Source organism: Paramormyrops kingsleyae, chromosome 15 (assembly GCF_048594095.1).
Source record: "Paramormyrops kingsleyae isolate MSU_618 chromosome 15, PKINGS_0.4, whole genome shotgun sequence".
In the NCBI taxonomy this organism is placed as follows: Eukaryota; Metazoa; Chordata; class Actinopteri; order Osteoglossiformes; family Mormyridae; genus Paramormyrops; species Paramormyrops kingsleyae.
The window spans coordinates 1,039,245-1,065,313 of record NC_132811.1 but is presented as its reverse complement, the minus strand read 5'-3'; the positions used below and the strand labels follow the sequence as shown (position 1 = coordinate 1,065,313).

The window sequence follows — 26,069 nt, the reverse complement described above, 5'->3', positions numbered from 1 at the left end:
ACCAGGAAAATTCACATTAAGCACTATTTGGACTTCAAAATAAGGCTTGAACAGCAGCATTATACAGAATTCCATTTTTTTTAGAAATCATTCATTGTGCTGTGCGAAAACAGAACATCTGTTCTAGTACATGGTCACCAGACAGCAGTCATTGACTGACATATGTACTTAAGTTGAATATGTAAGTGTGAGGAGACACAACGTGATTGAAGTTTTTAATAAAAAAATTGAATACAGGACATTAATGTTGCATAATACATTTTTGGTATAAGGCATTTTGGAAAATGTTAGAAGTTAGTGATTCACCACAGCACTGAGCTGTAACTTTGTACAAGGGCAAAACAAAGGCTTTTTTTTTTTTTAAATGATTTTAGAAGTCCGCTGGCTTGAGCCTGGAAACAGAATTCAGTCACTAGTGATTAAAGTATTATTCTTTAAAACAGCAGTTTTATACCAGAAGTATAGTGATACAGTAATTTAGATGTTAGAAAGTAATGCCTGTATAACACACTTTGATATGTGGTTGTCTAAGATATGTAATTCCAGAATATCAATATAAATACATTTCATACAGTGTTTTATATTAAAAAATGCTATTTTCCAGTATAGTCGGCATCGTATTCCAGCAGACCGTGTCCAGTTATCTTCTGCGTTTCTCCCCACAGGCTATATAGCGTCGGTGGGCCATCACACATGGGGCTTCAGTGCTGCCTGCAACATCACACACAAGCTACATTTAAATGATCATTCTTTTTATGAGCCATTTATCCACTTAATATACAAAACTACCACTGGGAAATACATGTTATCAGAAAATCGCAAAATACGTCGATACTTTTAAAGTTGTGACCTCCAGCGCACGTAGCTACCCTCAGACATTTCCATTAGAAATAAGGCGTGTTGCAACCATCAGAAACTTTGCTGACGGATTCAGACCAGCAGGCTTTGTCAGGCACAGAATGAAAACAACGAAAGAAATTTAGTGAACTTTGAACACCGGAAAATATTTTACTGACTTTCCGCATATATTAAATATTTGCAACTTTGGCCTACTGAGATGTGCGCCAGGCCGTATGCCTGAAATGTGAATATATCAGAAATTTCTCTCCTGCTAGAGTCAGGCTGAGCAACATCTTTCTAGATAATCCTCTTCCTGGATAAATTTATCTTTCGGACTGACAAATGTGTTATACTTATTTTAATTCAAATTTAGTTTTAAAAATCTAAACGAAAAATACTCACGCTTGCTTGACTCTTGGAGTAGTTCATATGGGCATAGAGCAGCACAGCAATGTCATTGTGGGACGCTTCCAGAGCAATGGAAAGGGCGTTACTGCCATCCTGGCAAAAGGAGGACGAACATGCAGGTTATTCTCCAAGCGGACTGTTTGTTCTTTTTACATCAAGTGGTTCCTGTTATTAAACACAAGTACAGACCAGAGTACAGAACATTCCAAGCCATGAGAAAATTAATTTTCAAACAGCATGTACTAATTTCTATTTTTCCTTTTGAAGTTTTCTAATTCTGTAATTCCTGTCTAGCTGTTCAGTACAATTTTTTTTAATTTAACAATGCTTCACACAATAAACTCATACTGCACTACATCTGTACACATTTACTGAAAAATGCTAATTATATGTCAATATCCCAAAAAAATATTTTTTAAAGTGGGTATGGAGGATATTTTTAAGTTTGTTCATCATTAGTTCCCATTTCCTTAATATTTCAATAAATATAAATTTGATTTAGCTGTAGAAAATTATAGACTCAAATTCAATGTTTAACTTAACTGTTCCACAATACATAGTGCTGACTGACAGTCGTGTGATGTTTGCTAAATTCAGTAAAAATGCTGCAAATGTATTGGTTTCATAACAGAAGTCCATTGACAAGCAATGTTTAACATATCTACACATATTTTCCACACAGACAATTTTTTTTTTGACTGACTCACTCAGTTCTGTTCTTGCCATTTTGCTGTTAATTGTAGTTATAGGCTTCCAAAACGAAACAAAACACCAAACATTTGTGTTTAATGTTACTGCAAAGGTGTTACTATGTCAGACTGCTTGTCATTGGACCTTGAACAGCTTTTTTATTACTATAATTTGGGTTTCTTGCTTCATACGACTGGACCGTTTAAAAAGTACTTGTGTAACACTTCAATGTTCGGTTCATTACTTTTTAAAAAAAAGATTTTCACTAAACTGTATAAATGTTATAAAAAAAGAAAAATCTGATTTTAGCTGACTCCAAGAGAACCAGCTCTGTTGTGGCTGAGTTTTAACTCGGCTGGACTAACTGGTTGTACGTACTAATCCTATTAACGGCTGTACTCGTTTCAGAAGCTCCTACATTCTACAGTAGGGACTCGGTATCTGTGGTATTTACATTGTCCACTATGGAAATATCACAGCCTGGCTGCTCCAGGAGCAAGGAGACGATCTCAGCGCGGCCGTGCTCGCTGGCGCACATGAGCGCTGTGGAGCCTTCCTCGTCCTGGGCGTTGACGTCCGCCCCACACGCCAGCAGCAGCTCTGCCATCTCTCGCCGCCCATGGCTCACGGCCAACATCAGCGCCGTCTGTCCAGCCTGCACACAAGTGACCCATAACATCCAAAAATATCCAAGAGACTCTGACAGAGACCCTTCCCAAGCTCATATCCGCGCTGGACCTCTGCACATGGTAGTACTTAGTATCAAACCCTTGATCTGGACACAAAGACGACAGATCAAAATTGCTACCTGAAACGAAATGCACTACTTGAAGCTCAATCCGCTTAAAACAGAAAAATCTTATTATTGGTTGTCTGTATTGTTTTACATTTTAATTGCTATTGAATACACATTAAAAATTGAGTGCAATAACTAAGATATGCAATAAATGTAGGTCAGGAGCAAAAGTAGGTGGTATATTAAGTCTCTTTAAGATGTCCTGGAATGGAGATAAAGCTTCTCCAGTTAAGTATAGGAAGAGCAAGTCTGTCTGCGCAGACACAGCAGAGCGGGCTCACCTGGCTGGCTTTAGCACTGACCGTCTGCACTGAAGCAGCAGAGCGGGCTCACCTGGCTGGCTTTAGCGCTGACCGTCTGCGCAGACGCAGCAGGGCGGGCTCACCTGACTGGCTTTAGCGCTGACCGTCTGCGCAGACGCAGCAGGGCGGGCTCAGCTGGCTGGCTTTAGCGCTGACCGTCTGCGCAGACGCAGCAGGGCGGGCTCACCTGACTGGCTTTAGCGCTGACCGTCTGCGCAGACGCAGCAGGGCGGGCTCAGCTGGCTGGCTTTAGCGCTGACCGTCTGCGCAGACGCAGCAGGGCGGGCTCAGCTGGCTGGCTTTAGCGCTGACCGTCTGCGCAGACGCAGCAGGGCGGGCTCACCTGGCTGGCTTTAGCGCTGACCGTCTGCGCAGACGCAGCAGGGCGGGCTCACCTGGCTGGCTTTAGCGTTGACATCGCCCTGGCCCAGCAGCTTCTTCACTACCCGCATGTCCTCCTCCTCCTTCACCGCTGCCAGCGCCGCTAGCATGATGGCCGTGTACCCAGCCTTGTTCTGCTGGTCCACGTCGCACATTTCTGCACAGAGCACACATTCCCAGAGGTGCAGCAGGCTTGACGTTAAAACATCAACTCATTTTAAATAACTCAATTCACGTGCAAGTCCAGCTGACAGAAAAGCTACTTTTTGCCAAGTTAAAAATTAAGACTAGCAGCAAAGATAGCAAAGCTGTACAAGAAAGAGAGAAATCCTCCAAAATCAAACAGGCAACTCAAAAACAGGAAATAAGAGAGAACTGTATCCTCCTGAGATCCAGGGGAAAAACTGTTTAGTTTAGCTGAATTAAACATGTTTTTTACGTAATTGATGGAATGGAAAAACGCACGCCCCCACACTTAAAATGTCCTTAACAACAGGAACTTGATCACGTGCCGTGTATTAAACGGATCACAAAAACAATTCTGCTACAGCAGGCAAAACAGAATTTCTTTTTAATTTATTTTATTAAATTTGCAATCAAAAATAGGAACAGCTGTAAACCAATTCAGTTGATGTATCTGAATAATAGAACTTAGGAGACGCTATTTGCACACTGTATGGTCACATATCGCTAACGATAAACACCCCGATAGTCGTAGATTTATTTTCCCCTAGCAAAAGCTCCTCAGGGTGTACTAGGCAATCCTTACCATGCCCGACCCCAAAGTGTAGTTTGTTTGACTAGTAGCCAGGTTTTCCAAGAACCATTGTACAACCATTTCTTGCCGTGTCCGGGCACAGGACGATTCAGTTGTACTCGGGCACGATACACATCCGGTGTGATCACAACCACATGCACAGGCATGGCATCAATGATGTGACTGGCCCACACATGCATACATGTAGACTATAATGCACTGGACCTGACAGGAACAGATCGGGTAGGCTGTACGGATCGGGTAGGCTGTACGGATCGGGTAGAGACAAACATTTTCACTTGGTCTATGGCAGAAGTGCAGTGTTTTATAACACAATATAATTTGGGCTGATGACAGTATCCAGGAACAACTGGATGCAAAAACAAAAAATTCGTAGATATTTGGTAAAATATGGGAGTACCTTTATACATGCGGTAAGATTAAAGGAAAATCGCTGCCTTACATACTCGCTACATCTGAGGGCCACATGTCTCATCGCACCTAAATTGACGACTAATGAGCCACAAAATAAGGACATCAATCAAACTCCATTATGCTGTGATAGCGCTTTTCTTTGGCTGTATTTCAAATGTCAACTCACCCACTATAAAGGCTGTTATTTAGTAAATCAGTTTTTTACTGCTGATGGAATTCTCACCTGAGAATTGCATTAACTAATCATCACGAGGCACATCAAAATGTAGCATGCAGCAGCTGTACCCTGTATCTGTTGACTTAGACCATCTTGCATTGCGGCCCGTTACATGAGTGTCGGAGAGACACTTATTTATCCTTCAAATGGTGTACATTCATTCATTTATTAACCTTTATTTTACCAGGCAAAGCATTAAGAAGTTTCTTACTTACGACAGCCTAAGTGCCAGAAAAACAAAATGAAAACGTGCATCAGAATTACGTGCTAATTTCTGCTAGCATGTCTGTGAGAATCGCCGTGTTGTGTTAGCATCGAACAATATCAGAATTAGCATTATCTTGCGAAAATTTGTGAATCCATTCCATTAATCCTTTCTATATTACTTTAAGTAGGAAATTCACAAGTTCAGAGTTATCGTGAATGCATAAATACATTTATGCAATGCTACTAAAAATGAATAATATATAGAAAATGTCCCGTTTCCATTCACATAATCCATGCATATTGACGCAGATCACTGGTATGTCCGTGCATTTCGACCAATCAGATGGTGGCGACGCACCAGCTGTAGTTGGTCACACTTTTGGCCCGGCTAGTAAGCAGCACCGTGTTAGCCCTGGTACAGGTCGGGTACGGCTCGGTTCTGGCTCAGTTCCTGGTGGCAGTGGTTTTATTAGCTACTCTCTATACAGTGCTGGTGTAGTTTATTGGGAAACTGAAAAGTTCCCAAACTGCTGAAGTAAAGTGACGTGCGAGGTCTTCGACCTCTTGCTTCGCCGTTATGACTGACTACCCAGCTCACATCCACAGTTAGCGTAGCGTGCTCTGCGTTGAACAGCTACTTGCAAATTAAGGTTCCGCCTGGGTCAATAAATATCAATTTCATGGTGCATATCGAGTCAAAAATTACATTCCGAATGGTACACAATGAATACCATGTATATTATGAGTGATATAAGCAAAATCACTATGTCCTCTGCAGAAGACAAAAATGAATTGCTGGATCTCAGGAGGATATACTGACCAAAAAACACGATATAATCAGCTGATTAGAAACAGACGATGATACCAATGACAGGTTTTCAAGGGCTAGTGCCTGAAATTTGTGTTGAGATATTGGTAAAATGTTAAAATTGTTCCTAATTATCCTGTGGTTAGACTTTAAATATGTCTGCAGACAGCTGCATAATTAGTCTATTTCTCTGTCTCCTGACACGTTAGTCCTCAGTTACATCTTTCACACTGACCCGTATCCAGCAGGAGTTCCACCACCTTAAAGTTGGAGTGCGAGACACTGTAGTGCAAGCCGGTGTTGCCGTTGCCATCGGTCATGTTAACCACATGTGCCAACAGAGCTGGGGACACTTCTGAGAATGCCATAAGGTAATCTGACACACGGGAGGGCTGGGCTGTCTTCGTACTGGACACGCGGAACCACTCCATCTGTACAGTGTGAGAGCTGGAGAGCTGATGGACAGAAGGTGTGAGGAGCATCACGTCACTGCTTATACTGTAAATTCTTACTATTCATGAAATCTCACTTCCACAAAGTACATCACACATGATATATACAATGAAACCATAGTAAAAATAAAGACTTGAATCAAAAGATAAATGGCCATACTGATCACCTACCACTTCCCTGCTCTTAAAGGCATTGGCATGATCATTGAGATGGTTCTTCAGAATAAGGCAGGCTTCTCGTGTTTTTGTACTCAGCTCGAACCTACAATGCAAAGGAAGAGTTATATATTACGCTTGCCTGTTGAATTGCTTAGGCTTGCATGTCACAACAAGGGCCAAACGTCCCAACACCAGAGTGAACTCTGAAAACATACTTTTCTTTCACAGTATCCTGACGCTCCTCCACGTCTTTGCTCTCTGCTCCCGTTGGCTCCTCCACAGCACTGTCACTGTCTTCCAGATCGAGGTCTTTCTCATCATCTGAAGTGTCCTCCAGGGCTTCACCTTCGTCGCTGCTGTCAGAGCTAACACCAGCCCCACTCGCTCCAGAAGAACTGTCACCTCCTTCCCCATCGTCTTCATCTTCTTCTTCACTAGAAGTTGACTCATACCTGTAGATCCAAACAAACTTGAATACTCAGTTACTGTTATATTAGTGTGACATGTAGATTTTGTTTTTAGTATTATATTAACAAATACCATCCATTTCCTGAAAACACTAATTTAGTAAGTTGTTGCGGTTATTTTGCAACCTGTCCCAGGAAACAAAGGCAAGGGCCACCCTGGATGTAATTCTAGTTCATCACAGGGAGCATCACAGTAATGAATGTAGTGACACTCATTCACACAACTGCATGTTTTTGTAGATAGAAATGAAAGTACCTGGAGGAAAACCATACAAACTCCACACACACACAGAACTATGGAGGAAAACCATACAAACTCCACACACACACACAGAACTATGGAGGAAAACCATACAAACTCCACACACACACACACACAGAGAACTATGGAGGAAAACCATACAAACTCCACACACACACACACACAGAGAACTATGGAGGAAAACCATACAAACTCCACACACACACACACACACAGAGAACTATGGAGGAAAACCATACAAACTCCACACACACACACACAGAGAACTATGGAGGAAAACCATACAAACTCCACACACACACACACAGAGAACTATGGAGGAAAACCATACAAACTCCACACACACACACACAGAGAACTATGGAGGAAAACCATACAAACTCCACACACACACACACAGAACTATGGAGGAAAACCATACAAACTCCACACACACACACAGAACTATGGAGGAAAACCATACAAACTCCACACACACACACAGAACTATGGAGGAAAACCATACAAACTCCACACACACACACAGAGAACTATGGAGGAAAACCATACAAACTCCACACACACATAGAACTATGGAGGAAAACCATACAAACTCCACACACACACACAGAACTATGGAGGAAAACCATACAAACTCCACACACACACACACACACACACACACACACAGAACTATGGAGGAAAACCATACAAACTCCACACACACAGAGAACTATGGAGGAAAACCATACAAACTCCACACACACAGAGAACTATGGAGGAAAACCATACAAACTCCACACACACACACACACACACAGAGAACTATGGAGGAAAACCATACAAACTCCACACACACACACACAGAGAACTATGGAGGAAAACCATACAAACTCCACACACACACACACAGAGAACTATGGAGGAAAACCATACAAACTCCACACACACACACACAGAGAACTATGGAGGAAAACCATACAAACTCCACACACACACACACAGAACTATGGAGGAAAACCATACAAACTCCACACACACACACAGAACTATGGAGGAAAACCATACAAACTCCACACACACACACAGAACTATGGAGGAAAACCATACAAACTCCACACACACACACAGAGAACTATGGAGGAAAACCATACAAACTCCACACACACATAGAACTATGGAGGAAAACCATACAAACTCCACACACACACACAGAACTATGGAGGAAAACCATACAAACTCCACACACACACACACACACACACACACAGAACTATGGAGGAAAACCATACAAACTCCACACACACAGAGAACTATGGAGGAAAACCATACAAACTCCACACACACAGAGAACTATGGAGGAAAACCATACAAACTCCACACACACACACACACACATAGAACTATGGAGGAAAACCATACAAACTCCACACACACACACAGAACTATGGAGGAAAACCATACAAACTCCACACACACACACAGAACTATGGAGGAAAACCATACAAACTCCACACACACACACACACACACACACACACACAGAACTATGGAGGAAAACCATACAAACTCCACACACACACAGAACTATGGAGGAAAACCATACAAACTCCACACACACACACAGAACTATGGAGGAAAACCATACAAACTCCACACACACAGAGAACTATGGAGGAAAACCATACAAACTCCACACACACACATAGAACTATGGAGGAAAACCATACAAACTCCACACACACACACAGAACTATGGAGGAAAACCATACAAACTCCACACACACACACACACACAGAACTATGGAGGAAAACCATACAAACTCCACACACACAGAGAACTATGGAGGAAAACCATACAAACTCCACACACACACACACAGAGAACTATGGAGGAAAACCATACAAACTCCACACACACACACACAGAGAACTATGGAGGAAAACCATACAAACTCCACACACACATAGAACTATGGAGGAAAACCATACAAACTCCACACACACACACAGAACTATGGAGGAAAACCATACAAACTCCACACACACACACACACAGAACTATGGAGGAAAACCATACAAACTCCACACACACATAGAACTATGGAGGAAAACCATACAAACTCCACACACACACACACAGAACTATGGAGGAAAACCATACAAACTCCACACACACACACACACACACACACACACAGAACTATGGAGGAAAACCATACAAACTCCACACACACACACACACAGAACTATGGAGGAAAACCATACAAACTCCACACACACACACACACACAGAACTATGGAGGAAAACCATACAAACTCCACACACACACACACAAAGAACTATGGAGGAAAACCATACAAACTCCACACACACACACACACAGAACTATGGAGGAAAACCATACAAACTCCACACACACACACACACAGAACTATGGAGGAAAACCATACAAACTCCACACACACACACACACAGAACTATGGAGGAAAACCATACAAACTCCACACACACACACACACAGAACTATGGAGGAAAACCATACAAACTCCACACACACACACGCACAGAACTATGGAGGAAAACCATACAAACTCCACACACACACACACACACAGAACTATGGAGGAAAACCATACAAACTCCACACACACACACACACACACACACACAGAACTATGGAGGAAAACCATACAAACTCCACACACACACACACACACAGAACTATGGAGGAAAACCATACAAACTCCACACACACACACACACACACAGAACTATGGAGGAAAACCATACAAACTCCACACACACACACACACAGAACTATGGAGTAAAACCATACAAACTCCACACACACACAGAACTATGGAGGAAAACCATACAAACTCCACACACACACACATAGAACTATGGAGGAAAACCATACAAACTCCACACACACACACAGAACTATGGAGGAAAACCATACAAACTCCACACACACACACAGAACTATGGAGGAAAACCATACAAACTCCACACACACACACAGAACTATGGAGGAAAACCATACAAACTCCACACACACACACAGAACTATGGAGGAAAACCATACAAACTCCACACACACACACAGAACTATGGAGGAAAACCATACAAACTCCACACACACACACAGAACTATGGAGGAAAACCATACAAACTCCACACACACACACAGAACTATGGAGGAAAACCATACAAACTCCACACACACACACAGAACTATGGAGGAAAACCATACAAACTCCACACACACACACAGAACTATGGAGGAAAACCATACAAACTCCATACACAGAACTATGGAGGAAAACCATACAAACTCCACACACACAGAGAACTATGGGGATGATTCAAAGCTCCAACCTCAAAGACTGCAGTCCTACCTGCTGAGTAAAATACCACCCTTATATGGTAAGAATATTTTTTCTAAATACACCTAGTACATGTGACCTTTTACACAGGAAGTAGTTGATGAGGCGGAATGTGGCTATGTAGACCATAGATATCTCCTGGCCCCCAAGACAGTGAGCCTCTCACCCCCCACTGAGAATCCCCACAAACTTCAGACTTTTCTTGTTCCCAGTGCGCAGCTCGGAGGGGCCGCTGCCATCGCTTCTCTTCATAATGGATTTCAGCATGCCTGCAATTCACAGCAGCCACCACAGGGGGTGCACGTTATTCCCTAGCCACACAGAAATTTCACATTTCAAGGAACACCTCTGTGTAAATAAAGCACATTTTATCACGCTTATACAGCTGTCTACTTGGAATGACTTTGTTCCGCAAAAAGCCTGGTTTTCAGTATTTCAAATGGTGTGGTTCACACAACAATGTCACTAACATACACACAGAACAGACCACTACCAAATAATTGCCCTCACCCGCAGCTGGACTGCAGGGGGTGGCATTTACTTCATGATCACTCTCCATCATGTTGATGGGGCTGGCAGAGAGGGCGTGTTCTGTAATCTGTCTTCTCTTCAGTATAGTGCTCCGAGGCGTCTGATCTGGTGTGTTCCTTTCTTCCTCGTATGGATTCTCCCACTGACTTCCAGTGCTGCTTACAGCTATCATGGGTGTTTTCCCAGTGCTCTCTGTCAAATCCGTTTGAATATTCTGGTCATTCTGAGAAGACGCGGAATCCGGACCAACACAAGCATCTGTGACTTCACAGTGGCACTCTACAGCGATGCTCACTGTCTCCAGGAAGCTGGAAGCTGGACACTCAGTCGCCACATCAGCAACGGCCACTTCAGGCTCGGCCAGAACTGCCTTTTCCACCATGACAGTCGATTTCCTTTGCTGCTCTTGAGCTTTCAGCGTTTCGAGTTCCTCATCTGCTCGACTTAGCTGGCCCTTGAGGACCCGCAGAGACTCTTGCAGAGTGTCCATTTCCCTTTGCGCCTCACTTGTCAATCCAAGCATGGACTCCATCACCCACACAGCAGCTTCCTTAGTCTCCACTCGGACATCCACTCCAGCTTCCTGCATGGCCACTGCCTCCATTCCAACTCCTTTATCCACCACTGCTACAGCTGTGCCTACAAATGCATCCTTTCTACCCTGACAGTAGTAAAACACAGATTCTTCTAGGGGTCGGTCATCCCCAACAGCCACAGACCTTGTCAGCAAAGTCACATTTTCTACGGGTGAAGCTCCCTCTGGTTGATCACCTTCTTTCTCATCTCTGCCACCCAGCTTCTCCGTGAGCCTCCTCAGCTCAACCAGCTTGCTAACCCTGGCATGAGTGGGCGGTGCTGCTGGGAGTCTTTCAGCACCATTATCATGCTGCTGGAGTTCTGAAGCTCCAGCCAAAGTCTTCTCATGCAATGCCAGAAGCAGCCTGTCCTTTTCTGCACGCAACTGGGCCACCTCGCGCTCCAGCACTGGGACTCCCTTCACCTTCTCCTCCATCTCCTTCAGCTGTTTCAAGGCTGCAGCCATCTGCTCTCGCACAGTGTGCAGCTGCCCAGAGCAGACTGGTGCCAGTCCAGTGGCGGAGGCACTCCCATGCGCTGGAGTGCTCATTCCAGAGTTGTGAGGACTTCCATGGTTCCAGCTGCTCTGAGAGGGGCTTGGCGAGACTGTCAAGACATTCAGCAGCTGTACTTCCTGTGTCTGGTTGTTGGCAGCTAGTCCCACATCTCTAGCTCTGGCCTTGGGAGGGTCACCAAGTTGGAAGGCAGAATCCTTCTCCATCTGTTGCTGTTCTTGCTGTAGCCGTCGGCTAGTTTCCAGCAGGGTCCTCTCTACCCTGGGGTTGCGCATTGGTGGAAGAGGGGGGACCTTCAAGCCAGCAGAGAGGGGAGGACTAAGAACGGGAAGTGGTGAGAGAAGGTGCGCTTCACTGGGGGCAGAGGTAGTGCGATTCCGTGGGGGAGGCTTGGGAGCCACCTGCCCTTCTTCACTAGCCGAGGATGACAGAGATTCAGTTGATGTCCATCCACTGTTGTGTCCCCCACCCCACGGACTTCTCTGGGATATTTTTGCACCCCGTGTTCCCCGGCGAGGGTTTGCTAAGGCCCGTCGAAGATTGTGTCCGCTCTCAATCTCTTCCACATACTTCAAGAAGTCAAGGTCCAGCTGGAAGCCATAAGGAGTTTGCACAGAATAGGAGCCGCCCTGATCTCCCTTATCCTGGGTGTTGTAGATGAATGGTGCACCGAGATCTGAAAGGTACAGGTACAACGTTGAGGACTGTATGTGTAGCATTACATAATTACTGATTAATTTCGAGGAAGACCCTGCTTACCCGGAAGTTTCTGATTGACTTGCACAGATTGAGTCATCTTATTGGAGCACAACCTTCTGACAGTAACCCAGAGAGTGAGCTGACCACCTGCAGAAGAAGAGCAATCAAATCACCACTCCCTTACTCGAATATACTACTAGTATGTGTGCAACCAACACAACAGTCACACACAAATATGGGGATCACTGCTATCCCCAACACTGGGCGCGTGTCATTCCCAGGGGATGGGAAGACACCATGTCATGTGCTGCAAGCAACATAAAGCAGCCAAAATGCCCTCCCTCACTTTGTAGGGCAAAGACAACCTGTGCCACTGCGTTTGCTTTCGGGCTCATGGTTACAATCTACAGTCAGTACCATCCCAACAAAAACTATTTCTGGGCTTTAGGACAGCGTGAGGAAAGTGCCTTGACCACAAACCGTCGTGGGGCCCCATAACATCAAGTTAATTGACAGGTTCATGGATACATTTCCAACATAAACACTCCTGTGCAAAACAACCGGTCCAAAGCTTAATATTGTGCAGTGTGGGTTTGGCCCATCTTTCTGCCCAGGAGTGAACAATCTAGCACATCAAAAGCTTCGAATTTTTAAATCCTAGAGAACAGACACCTGTTGGGAAAACGAGGGAGGGGTGGGGGGGGGGGGGGGAAAGTCGTTATAAAACAAAATCTACAATAAATGTGAAAAATTTCCATTTCACACACAGAGGGAAGGTTTGTCAAGTAAAAATGAAACTTCCTTTCACCTCTGTTTACTTAAGTGTTTAAGGATTAAGAATGATGTCATACATTAAGAGGAACTGTATGTCAGCGTAACAGCAATGGCAGGGAAACAATGCCGGAAGCGGCAAACAGATGAGCAAGACGGAATGTGCAGCAGACTACAAAAACAGACGCAGTATTCACTGCAGCATAAAGCGTTCTCTTTGTACAATCATTTTGCTGCCATAATATATAATTCATTCAATCTCTCACCCTGTACCATTACCACTACAGCTAACTGTTACATCACTATTTATAAAAGATAGAAAACATAATTATTTCTTATCTGTAATAAATGTTGCATGTGCAGTTTTCAGAGAATATTAATTTATACCAATGTCTGAAAGTTAGATGACAGTATGTTCTATTGAACGGCATATTCGTGTTTGCAAAAATGTTTCTCTTGAAATCTGGACTTACCTCTCACGCCTCCAAAAGCACCATAAAGACGCCTTTCTGTAGCGGCTCTGCTTCTGACTGGGCTCTGGTTCTGATCCGCAGGAAACGTAGCAAAACTGCAGCTGCCCTTTAGAAAACCAGAACGAGACCTCAGAGTCAGAGAAAGCTTCTCACACACACACACACACACACACACACACACACACACACACACACACACACACACACACACACACACGTCGGGTATACCTATCCTTATGGGGACCGCTCATTCACTTCAATGGGAAAAATGCTAATGCTAACTATGACAACCGTAACCCCTACCCAGCCCTAACCATAAGTAACCTAACAAAATAAAAGAGTTTTTCCATTTTTAGTCTAAAAATAGTTTCACTGATTTTTATAAGATGGAGTTTTCTCTTATGAGGACCGGTTTCCTGGAAAAAAAACAGATATTTATCACATTATGGGGACATTGTGTCACCATAAGGATAGGTATACCCGCTCTTGCGCGCACACACACACACACACACACCCCCCCCCACATTCCAACACACTTCCCTCTCACACCCTGCTTCCACTGCCAGGCTCAGACTTGCAGCTCAGCTCCCACATACAGCTGAAGGTAGAGAGCAGTAGCTGCTATGAATAAAGCATCATTCTCCACTAGTTCCAAGGTGGCTCATGTCAGGGGAAAAAAAAAAGAAATTAATTTCTCACAGGTGGCAACAAGGACTGCTGCTATGGCCCAGCAGGAAGTCCCACCCCCAAAAAGAAGACAGACAGCCCAAAACGTATTTGAAACATCCAAACCTGACTAGTTAATATTCCCAGACCCTCTGCTATTTAGGACCATGCCAACAGCAGCTCGCCCGGCTTCCTTAATGTCATCTTCGCCATGGTGACTAATAGGGCCACCTTACGCCCCCTTCCCGCCCAAACCCCGTTCAGAGGGCAGAGACAGCGGCAGCCACATCCCCCAGATGAACTCGCCGCTCCGTGGCTCCAGGGAGGGCTGCCAGATTATGGGAATTAAAATTACAGGGCGCGGGACGGCCACATAGCACGGAAGCCAGCGTGTGCCCGCGCGTAAACACACCCCATGAGGGAGAAGCGGGAAGCTTGTCAAGACGTTTAAAGAGACAAACAGGCTGACTGTACTTCAATAAGAGCAAAGATGTCTTCACAGATGGCTAATACTTAAATGGAGACATACAGGAATTGAGGTGACTCAGAAATACACTAAAAGAGGCTCTTGTGGGCAGACCTGCAACTTTCGGGTGGACTGGAACATTCAGGAAGACCCATACTGCTGATCCTGTTGGGTGGGGGAGTTTCATGCATCTGCGTCTGTCTTTGATCACACGAGTTACTCTTTTGTGTGTGAACTTTAAAAACAAGAAAAATAAAGAAAAATTAACTGCTCACTGCTTGGAAGTGACAGTCAGCATTAGTGATTCCCAAGGGGGCAACAGGGGGTCATTTCCATGATTTAATTTCCATCCATTCATCTTCAAAAACCACTCATCTGGTAAAGAAGTGTTTCCCAATCCGGTTCTCAGGAATCTGCTCCCTCCCAGCTTTCAGCAAAAATGTGGACCGTCTGGCAGAGAGCTGGGAGGGAACAAAAACGCGGGGACCGGATTGGGAAACACTGCAGTGAAGTATTCCAGTGAGTCTGCAGCCTGGAAGGCACAGGGTGTGCCCACACGAGCCTATGGGCACTGCAGGAGATGCCAACTGAGTGACCCGCGTCTTTGGTGCGGTGGCCCAGCCACAGATCCACCCAGCACCCCCACAGTCCAAAAAGACGCCGGCTGGATAGACATTCAATTTGCACTAATTCATACGTGCAGTCTCAGCCAATGTGGAGTCCGAGAGACATCACAGGAAAGGGTTAAGCTCTTTTCCCCCCACTGTTAAGGAAACAGGTGTCCTGCGACGTCCTGTAAGAACCTGTGACTGAATGTACACCTGCCAATTCTGCTAGCTATTTGGGCCTATGAGCCAATGATAGAGGCACGACTCTCAAAGCATACATGGGAAATGATGGAATCCACACGTCTACACAACGGCTCAGCAGAAACCTGACATTCCTGGCACAGGCGCTGACAGAGGGCACATGCAGGAGGGAGAGATGTTCCCAGTCTCAGCCCAGACAGAGCAGCCAAACTCTGAAGCTGCACATCCAAAGGGCTTCAGGATGAAAACCAGCAACACAAACGGGAAACTGCGCCTTCCAGCTGTCTTCAGATAAAATCTGCAGCCTTCTAAGGGGAAGCAGGTTTCAGAAAAGCCTTTGGCCCCCGGGAAACACCTCCCATTGTCTCACTGCAGGCAAAACAGTAAATCCAGCATCAAGGCCAGAAGCGGTTTCCTGAAGGCCAGGAAAAACAAGCGGGAGGTAAGTGAGCTGAGAGCTGAACAAACACGAAGCCACACGAAGCCGAAGCTCACAGACAAACTGCTCCCACGAGGCCAAGATGAATATTTTCACAAAACCTCACTGAAGTGCCAATTTAACAGAAACTAAACTTTTGAAAAACGGCTGTTATCAGCCCCGGTCGGAACACACGTCATCCCTGCATCCTTTTCACACTCCTGCCCCTGATCAGCCTGCACAATCGCACACATTCAGTTCTCACAAAGAAGCGTTATGTCTGCAGATTTACTGAGGTCTCCTTGTCTGACAGCCCTGCTCCTTCATCAAAGAGTTAATACATTCCAAAAAAGTACCAAAAAGGATGAAGGGGCCAAAAAGTTGGTGCTTCTATGCACAATAGATGCAGTCAGACAACCCAGGATCACTGCAATTTACACTTAATAGTTAATAGCAAGTCTTTGTCAAAAGTATGAAATTATAAAAAAAAGTAAGAATTTTTAATTTACTGTGGATTCTGTGTATTACACACAAAGTGTACCAACCGAACAATGAGAGAGACCAAAATTCAGAGGCATCTTTTGAATTATTGAATGTAAGAAATGAAATTGATTTTTGTATTTGAAATGGTGTCATAATGTAGACCAACAAAATTTAACCAAACAAGTTTTAAACACTTTTTCCCCTCTCCTTTAACTAAAACAAATAGTAGATCTCATCTAGCCTAGAGAGGAAGATCATAGGTGCCCAGTGAGGTCTACCTGTCCTCACAGCCACACATCTCAGCACAGTGCAGGAAATGAGCACGTCTCATGTGAACGATGGTCCTGCAAAACAGGAAAGCCTTGAAAATTCAGGGTCTGCACCACGACAAACCCGCTGCTGTGAGAGTGAAGCTGCAGCAAACCCTTAATGGTAATAATACCGCGTGGTATATAAAAGGCTCCTCCGATCAGCAGATATGGCCAGTCATTCCAAAAGGTACATGAACCACCCTGTAAAAGTCACTTAGTATCTGGGAGGGTCTGTACATGCTGTAATTCTGTTGCAATGTATGTGCAGTTAAAATGAGAAATGTTTCATTGTATTTCATAAAAACGTTACATTTTAATAAAACAGAAGTACATGGTGATTTTCCTTTAGGAGCATACTGAAAAGGCAAAGCATTGATTTTTTTTTACCAAATATATAATACTAATATCATCCAAAAAGTGACCTCTGCCTTTGTTAGGTCTTTGAAGCCGTTGCCTTTAGTACGGTTTTGAATTCTCCATTTGTCATTTTTCATTTCTCAGTACTGTATGTAATAGGTCAGCAAAATCACTTCATAATTACAAACGGGCTAAAGAAACATTTTAACGCTACCACTACATACTTCTCATCCGTTTCCTTTTTTAACAAAGTGTTTCCAGAACAAAAAGACGAGCGGCTGGGTCGTTTGGGTTGAGACTTCACGCTATCCAAAAGTGGCATCAGCAGAAAATTTGGTCTGGGGCGGCCATCAGGGGCCAGACATAATTTTCAGGGAGGGCACACCACACCATGTCAATGATATGGATCCACCTAGAAAATAATGTATTTTTGTATTATTTTGACAGATGAGGTCACGTAATTATTTGGGGTGGGGGGGGGGGGGCACGGCCACACCTGCCCACCCCTTAAATCTGCGCCTGTATCCAGTTGTCAGACTGGGTCGAGCCAGCCATCGTTACAGTGCCACCAACAGACCAAGGCATGCATTGCTTAAGGTGGCACGGTGGTGCAGTGATTAGCGCTGCTGCCTCACAGCACTGGGTCCAGGGTTCGATTCTCTGCCCTGGCTCCATATATGTGGCGTTTGCATGTTCTAACTGGGTCGTCATCCCTCAAGTTGATTTCCTCCAAGTACCCTGGTTTCCCCCCACGGTCCACAAGCATGCTGAAGTTCACTGAAGTTACCAGTTGCCCGTAGCTGAGAGTGTGCCCTGCAATGGGTTGACAACCCATCCTGGGTTGTTCCCAGCCTTGTGGCTTTTTATCCCCTGTGCTCCTGAATAGGACAAGCAGTTACAGAAAATGGATAGATGGATTCTTTCTGTTTACACACTTCAACCATATATCCTAAAGTTATGATCTTTTCCCCCTGAACCCTTGGGTCATCTCAATTCAAATGCACCCGTTGCCGTTAAGGTACACCATATTGGATATTTCTCCATTTTTATTTTATTTTTTTAAAATCTGCTTTTGTGAACTAGTCGTAGTTTGTTGATCCTATTACCACCAAATTTGGTATCACCCTCAGAAGGTTCTCATCAAAAGTCACTCAAAGTCTTTTTTTAGGCAAATGCTATGGCCACTATCATGCGATGAAAATCCACTGCGAAGCCACCAAACAGGAACAATACACTTGGTGGACTGACTGAAGACCCCAGCCAATGGGAGTCACAAATAAATCAATGTGACCTTATGTTCATCTCCAATATTAATCAGGGTGGTCCTGCCTTTCTGAAGGTTCTCATCAATGTGCCGTTGTGTTCGTTCATTGGCATTATTAATCACCATGGTCCTGTATCCACTGCATTGACTCCTGAGTGGGGTCCCATGTTCACTTCATGGATGTCCAAAGAACTGAGTTTTTGTGCTATTCACCAGAAGCACAATAGACAACTTTGTTCACAGAATTAAATGGGAAGATTTAAGCAAGTTATTTTCATGCTATTTTATGCATTTTAATAATATATACAAGAAATAAATAACATCTCCTCACTATACAAATAAAGCAGATAATTGAAAAACTGGATTTAGCCAGTGAAGTGCACCACTAGAAAGGATGGGTCGTTCTGAAGAGCTCAGTGAATTCGAGTGTAGTACTGTCTCAGGATGCCACCGTTGCAATAAGTCAGTTTGTGAAATTTCTTCCCTGCTAGATAATCCATGGTCATCTGTAAGTGGTATTATTGCAAACTGGAAGCATTTAGGAACAACAGAAATTCCGCTGCGCAGTGGCAGAGCTCAAAGTAACAGAGCGGGGTCGTGAGTGCCGGGGTGCATGGTGGGTAAAAGTCACCAGAGCTCTGTTGACTTAGTAACTGCAGAGTTCCTAACTTCCTCTGGCATTAACTCCAGCACAAAATCTATGTAACGGGAGCTTCATGGAACGGGCTTCCATGGCCGAGCAGCTGCACGCAAACCTCACATCACCAAGCACAATGCCAAGTGTCAGGCGGAGTGGTTTAAATCACACCACCACTGGATTCAGGAGCAGTGGAAATGTGTTCTGTCGCTTCTCTGTCTGGCAGTCTGATGGATAAGTCTGGGTTTGGCAGATGCCAGGAGAATGTAACCTGCCTGACTGCAGTGTGCCAACTGTAAAGTTTGTTTGGGGGGGGAGGATAATGGTATGGGGTTGTTTTTCTGGGGTTGGGCTGGGCCCCTTAGTTCCAGTGCAGGGAACTCTTAATGCTTCACTATTGAATATGACAGCAAGCATCCAAAATCAAATTTATATCACAATAAATCCAGAAAATCTTGCTTGTTTAACATATTCTGGAGCTTTTGAATGTTGGCATGTTATTGTAATTAACATACACAGTAGCTGTGCAATAGAAGTAATTCAGGACAAGTGTTTAAAGGGGATACAGACACACAGAAGGAAAACTTTAAAAGCAAGTAAATATTGATGTACTGTTCACTGCACAGCCTTAGGGAGGCATTACAGCAAAATCAACAGACCCCCGGTGCTCTTATTCAGCCTCTAAGCCTGAGATCAAACACTTACAGTCTCAACTGCAGGTAAACAAGCTTCCCGTTTATTGTGTTGATCATTGGCACCTGAACTCTCCACAGGAGGCGAGTTGACAGCCTTTGGCGAGAGCTGACTCTGCCTTTTCATTTCATTAATCACACTCTCCTGAACTGTACATGTAACCCGACCAGAACACAGAAATGGCAAAAGCCATAAAGAACCATCTCTGCTTTTAAATCCCTGCATTTATAAATGTTGTATTTTATTTTATATGATTATTATGATGTTCTGTATTTCTGTTTACCATGGTCTACTTTCTTTCTGCCTTGTACTCGCACTATTATTATGTTTAACTTTGATTGTACTGTATTTATCTGTGACACACTGAGCAAATACATGCATTACTTCCATATTTGCACTGTGCAGAAGAGAGACCTACATGGGTGCGATTTCACACTGAGAAATCAGTCTAGAAATTAACACAAACATATTTCAGCTCCAAAGAGAAATGTGCTGCCTTCAGCAAATACCCAGTTTATGAGCAAACAGGGAAGCTTGTTGGCTTCGTAAGTAAGGCGTACTTAACTAAACACACTGAAACACAACATCTCCTCACTATACAAATACAGTGGATAATTGAAAAACTGGATTTAGCCAGTGATGTGCACCACTACAAAGTAATAGATCACAAGAAACATTGTCATATGAACATGGTCTACAAAGCTGTTGGTCTGTCATGATATTTAAAATAACCGCTGGCAGAATGTCATTGTGCTAAACTTCCTCCACAGAATTAGAAACTTACTGTAATACACATAAACATCTTCTCAGATATAAGCTTCTAGTTTCTCTATGCAAACACAAACACACACTACTCAGCATCTTGGATGCCTGTCATGTTCTGAATGGATTCCTTCTTTGAACACCAATGACTGCTTGGCGACCGTTTAAGCCAATCAATCGTCATCATTGTCATCAAATGCTAATGCAGAAAACTTCTTAAAATGCACTTTGAAGTGGACTGACCACAGTACGCAGTCTACAATAATGCAGTCAATCACTGAACCCAGTCAAGGACAATCAAGAACTCAACATTAAGAAGTAGAAGATACAGAGTAATACACGTTAAGCCTGAACACCAAGCAATATCTGATGCATCACCAGGTGCAGGAAGCTTGGTCTCAAGCAACAAATCTGACAATTTGAAATAAGTACATTAGCAACATTTAAACAAAAGAAAAATAGCAACCAAATAAAAACCCATGAATTGCCAAGACAAACAAAAATCGCAACACTTTACCCTCAACAAATATAAAGGTCAGAGATTCTTGCTTCTCCTCAAAGAATCCTTAATGTCCCAGGTTTAACTTCAGCAGCAGACCAATCACACTTACAAGCTGGGTGACAAAAAATGATGAAGGCCTGGATGATGCAAAGATTTTCCTGAGTGCTCACATCATCCATTCACTTAAGAAGGATAAGGTGAGAAGGAATGGCGGGCTAATGATTTTTCCTTCATTTCACGTTGTTATTAATGGACGATCACATTTAGTCATTTAGCTTTGTCCAAAGTGACAATCACATGAGGATCAGAGCCAGAAAGTCCTTGGGTTAAGATCCCAGCTCAGGTCCCCATCATCTCTGCCAGCCCGGGGTTTGAACTGGCAACCTTCCGATCACAGACAGAGCCGCCTGACCTGCAGAGTCACACTCTGCCATCATGATTATGTCATAAATGCCATAAAAATAACCTTTTATATCCTTTCCCATAAATCCGTGTGAAACTCATTTCAGCAACTACCCTCTCAGCGGCTGTAGAACTGACGTAGACTTGTCAAATGTTACATATTTAGCAATGGCAGACTGGAGCCTGCATATATCTTCAATCTCCAGGGTTCTGTTTCTGCGATGTGTCAGGGCCCAGCCACTCAAGATAAGTTTGTTCTATTTTTGAGCTTTATCTACGCGGCAGGTCATACCAAAGTGTAGTGTGGCAGGATCCAACTCTGTCAGCTTGAAAAACACATAATGCTGCTCGAAGTAACAAATGTTTACAAATAACCAAGTGGGTTTATTAGGCATAAATGCTTTGTAGATTATGCAAGTACGGTTTCCAGTAATGCGATTTTTTTTTATATATCATCTGTGTAATGTACCTTCTAGAACAACCCACAGAATTATAACTGATATCATAATTAACCATGAAGGAGTATTTCATGAGCATCTTTCACATCTGCAGATTTATTAGTAATAATGTCATTGGACATGCTGGATGTTTTCACAGGTTTGTTTCTGATTTTAACATAGCTACTCTGTTGGAATACATAATGTGACAATGTGACAGTGTGATTCCTCTTCCACCTACCCACCCAAATACACGCTTGCCATCATCCATCCATCCATCCCTAGCCACTTATTCTGCTCATGGTCGACCTGGAGCCTATTCAGGACAGAATGTCTGCTTAACTGATATCTTATCTGTAACAAAAGACTGGTCCATTTCAGTCAGGCAGGAGCATCAAACTCGCCATATCCTTGAATAACTGAATAATTAACTAAGATGACTTCAATCAGGGTCATAGTGGCAATAGAAAACGTGTTCATGGTAACATAGTCATTGTCAAAAAAAACAGACTCCATTCTCTGCCAATAACATGTCTTGCATAGCTGACATTTTTCAGTGATTCAAACTATTATTTACACCTCCTTCTTAATATTACCATTTAGTTTGCCCTTTGGTTTAAATAGGACGATACACTCTGGGGAAAACATTTGACATGCATATGCAATAAAACGAGAGATTTCAGATGTCGTTACTGTGCTATCTGACTACTTAAAAAGACTTTTCTACATAGATTAAATATTATTTTTAATTCAAGTTATTTGCAGGCCAGCTGAACAAAAGAAAATCATAAAAAAATCATATAAAGAAGAAGTGTGGATACCCTCTGTCCCTCTGGACAAAATATGTTTCTGTTGCCTAAATGAGGACTTTGACCTTGAGGACTTTGAGGACATTGAACAGTACATTTAAAGGAATCAGTTCTGCTACAAGTGTAAACGTTGTGCTTGTGTGGTACGTTAAAACATCAAAACATCAAAACATCATGCGGACAGAAAAATTGCTTCATATTAAAATGTTACCTTTTTTATTTTGTGCGTAAAGCACATCTGACTAATGTACATCCAAATGTTATGGTTACTGTGGAAATGGGTAATATTCGCAGTGTAATTCTCACCGTTTTGCTCACATCTTGTATTCCTCAAAATGACTTTTACGGATGAGAATCCGCCCGTATGAAAGCGGGCGTTTATCTGGCCCTTTGCCCGGGAGGAAACGTCCATTTCCAAATGACACGCTGAACCAAAGTATCGCCTGCTGAGCTTCCAACATCGTATCCTAGTCACTGGGACGTAATTTTATAACTGACGAAACCAGATATGATAGGAGCCACGGGACCCGCGCTCAGCTTTACCATAGACACTATGCGACATGAGAGCTTCCAAACGAAAGCGCTCAGGTTTCTGGACAAGCTCCAAAACAGAGGGTCCCTTTCCAAACAACATGTAATCTCCTAAAAGTGTCTCAGCAGTAAAGGACGTTACATGTGAGCTGAAGTGGAAGAAAAGGATTTTATACGTCTGGAAAATGTATATTTTAGTAGGAAACTGTACTGGGGAAATCAGGACATCCTCACGCCAATCAGTGCACTAACAAACAAAAATGTCACTATTTCGAAAACCAGTAACTCGCAGAACTAAATCGAGGTCGGCGTCATTCTAACGATAACCAGATAACCGGACACAGACCTTGCAAACTTAAAATGATGAATGATATCTCGTACTTAGTGTCATCTTACTTTTCTCCACGGGTCCACTCTTTTCTAAAATTTGTTTTATATTTCTTCCGAACTCTTCACTGCTGCTATAAGCCAATAGGTAACTATGTTGTTTAAAGTTCTTCTTAACTGGTGCAGCATGCAAAAAGTTTGCAACTTACCCTTTGCGGCTGTATTTAAACGCCAAAACAATATAAAACTCTTCTCCAAAACAATGCGGGATCTCGGTTTAGTGAATGGGAGGAAGCGAAAGCGAGAGGCCGACTTCGCTCGCCGAAGAAACTCAAGTTTCTGCAAATCCGTGACGGACAGACGGCTGGACCATTAGCGGCGCGGAACCGGCGGGCGACAGCGGCCGGACTCCTCCCGCGGGGGCCCGCCGGTGGGAGGGGCTCCACAGGGGCGTCCGCCCGAAGGCGCTTTGATAACAAAAACATGCTTTCCGAAATGAATGCAAGCTTCTGAAAACTAACGAAGGGTTTCAATCACAGTGGATATTTTCTTGCATAAAATGCTAATTTCATGTTTTCAGCGTATGATAGCGCTCGTGTATAGAGTTTAATGTCATTCTTCCAAACAATGTTATTTTCCCAGATGTTAGTTTTTGCAACAGACTAATAAGAGCGTTGATCAGTACTAGGGGATAAATTCAAATGTATTCGAACTAAATGGAGATTGTCTGCGAGACGATAAAACGCACGGCTACGTGGTGAACATCCATCCGTTTTCTGTGGCCCCTTGTCCCGTCCAGGGTCTCGCGGGCGCAAGGCGGGGAACATCCTAAAACTGGGCGCCGGCCCATCGCAATGTGCGTGCCCGCAACCTATCACACACACACACACACACACACACACACAATGTGCTCATCGAGGCTGAAGTTTTTTTTCTTTCTTTATTGAACAAAGGTACAAAATGCATATGCACTTGTACCGACAAAGAGGAGCAGCCAGGGTGACCATCACAGATTACACTGTAATAGCATAATTAATAAATATTTCACACTTTTGCTGCTTTGTTATTGTTAATTTGTAATCTGAGTTGAATAATGTGTTTGATTATATATATTCAACTCTGGAAAAAATTAAGAGACCACTCTATAGTTCTAGTGGGCGAAGTGGTGGTTCTGAGGGTAGGGATCTGCTGGGAATTGGAAAGTCACTGTTTCAAATACTGCGAATTCCTGGAGTGATCCTACTCCGTTGGGCCCTTGAGCAAGGCCCTTAACCTGCAATTACTTCATCCTGAGTATGATGTTAATCTACATCCAGCCCTGCAAGCAGGTCCTCCAATTTACAGGGAAAATTTGGGGGTTGGTGGCAGGATTGACACTCCAGCTACCAAAAAAACAACTCACACTGTTCCATTCCATTCAAACTATTGTGGTGCATTCTTTTAAAATAACCAGTTAAATTGTAACCAATTTCTTAATGTTTTTTTATATTGGAAAAAAATTAACTGCCTGCAATTGTGTAGAAGCTGTCTTGAAAAGCCATTTAATGGAGCGTCAAAGATATTGCATAGCAGGACCTTGCAGTGAAGGGAACTGGCTGAAATGATAGAGTGCGTGATTAGTGTGCGAGAGGTAGCAGAATCAATGGCTGCATTCACCAAGTTTTTAGCTGCTGGGCCTTGAGAATTCACGAGGAAATACTTCATTCATTCATCATCCAAAACGTGTTGCTCACCAAAAATCCCTTCAAGAACTTCTCTTGGTGTCACCAGCCCTCAGCTTCCTACAGTCATACTGCCCTCTAGAGACACACCAAACAAATGCAACAAGGACTTATTCAAAATAAAGCGATACCTATTTCCCAGAGTACTGCCAAAACATAAAAAACACTAGTGCTAATTTGGAATAATGAAGATTTGGAAAAACATACTTTTTTCATTTGTTACCAAAGAAATCACATAGCAAAAGTTTGCAATGTGGGAAATTAGCTCAAATGGCAGATCTTTTTCATTACTATGTGAGTCAATAAGTGTAACTAATTTCTTAACTCCCAGTTCTCTGAATACTGTCCAGAAGCTG

General features: G+C 43.4%; 1 protein-coding gene across 3 annotated transcripts; it reads right to left on the bottom strand.

Annotated features, from left to right (window-relative positions):
• Positions 1-202: 202 nt before the first annotated feature.
• On the bottom strand, positions 203-24,353 carry kank3 (KN motif and ankyrin repeat domains 3). Of its 3 annotated transcripts, none has more exons than XM_072699513.1 (12): positions 24,202-24,353; positions 14,119-14,224; positions 12,935-13,021; positions 11,064-12,851; positions 10,720-10,822; positions 6,668-6,904; positions 6,465-6,555; positions 6,077-6,296; positions 3,432-3,574; positions 2,393-2,593; positions 1,243-1,341; positions 203-711 (listed from the first exon to the last, which is right to left on the bottom strand). In XM_072699513.1, the coding sequence occupies exons 3-12, from the start codon at positions 12,969-12,971 to the stop codon at positions 688-690; spliced, it is 2,943 nt and encodes a 980-aa protein (XP_072555614.1). In that variant the 5' UTR covers positions 12,972-13,021; positions 14,119-14,224; positions 24,202-24,353; the 3' UTR covers positions 203-687. The 3 variants fall into 3 exon arrangements, with proteins under 3 accessions (XP_072555614.1, XP_072555615.1, XP_072555616.1); XM_072699514.1 differs by lacking the exon at positions 24,202-24,353 and adding an exon at positions 21,502-21,901; XM_072699515.1 differs by lacking the exon at positions 24,202-24,353 and adding an exon at positions 21,596-21,901.
• Between the last annotated feature and the right edge of the window lie 1,716 nt (positions 24,354-26,069).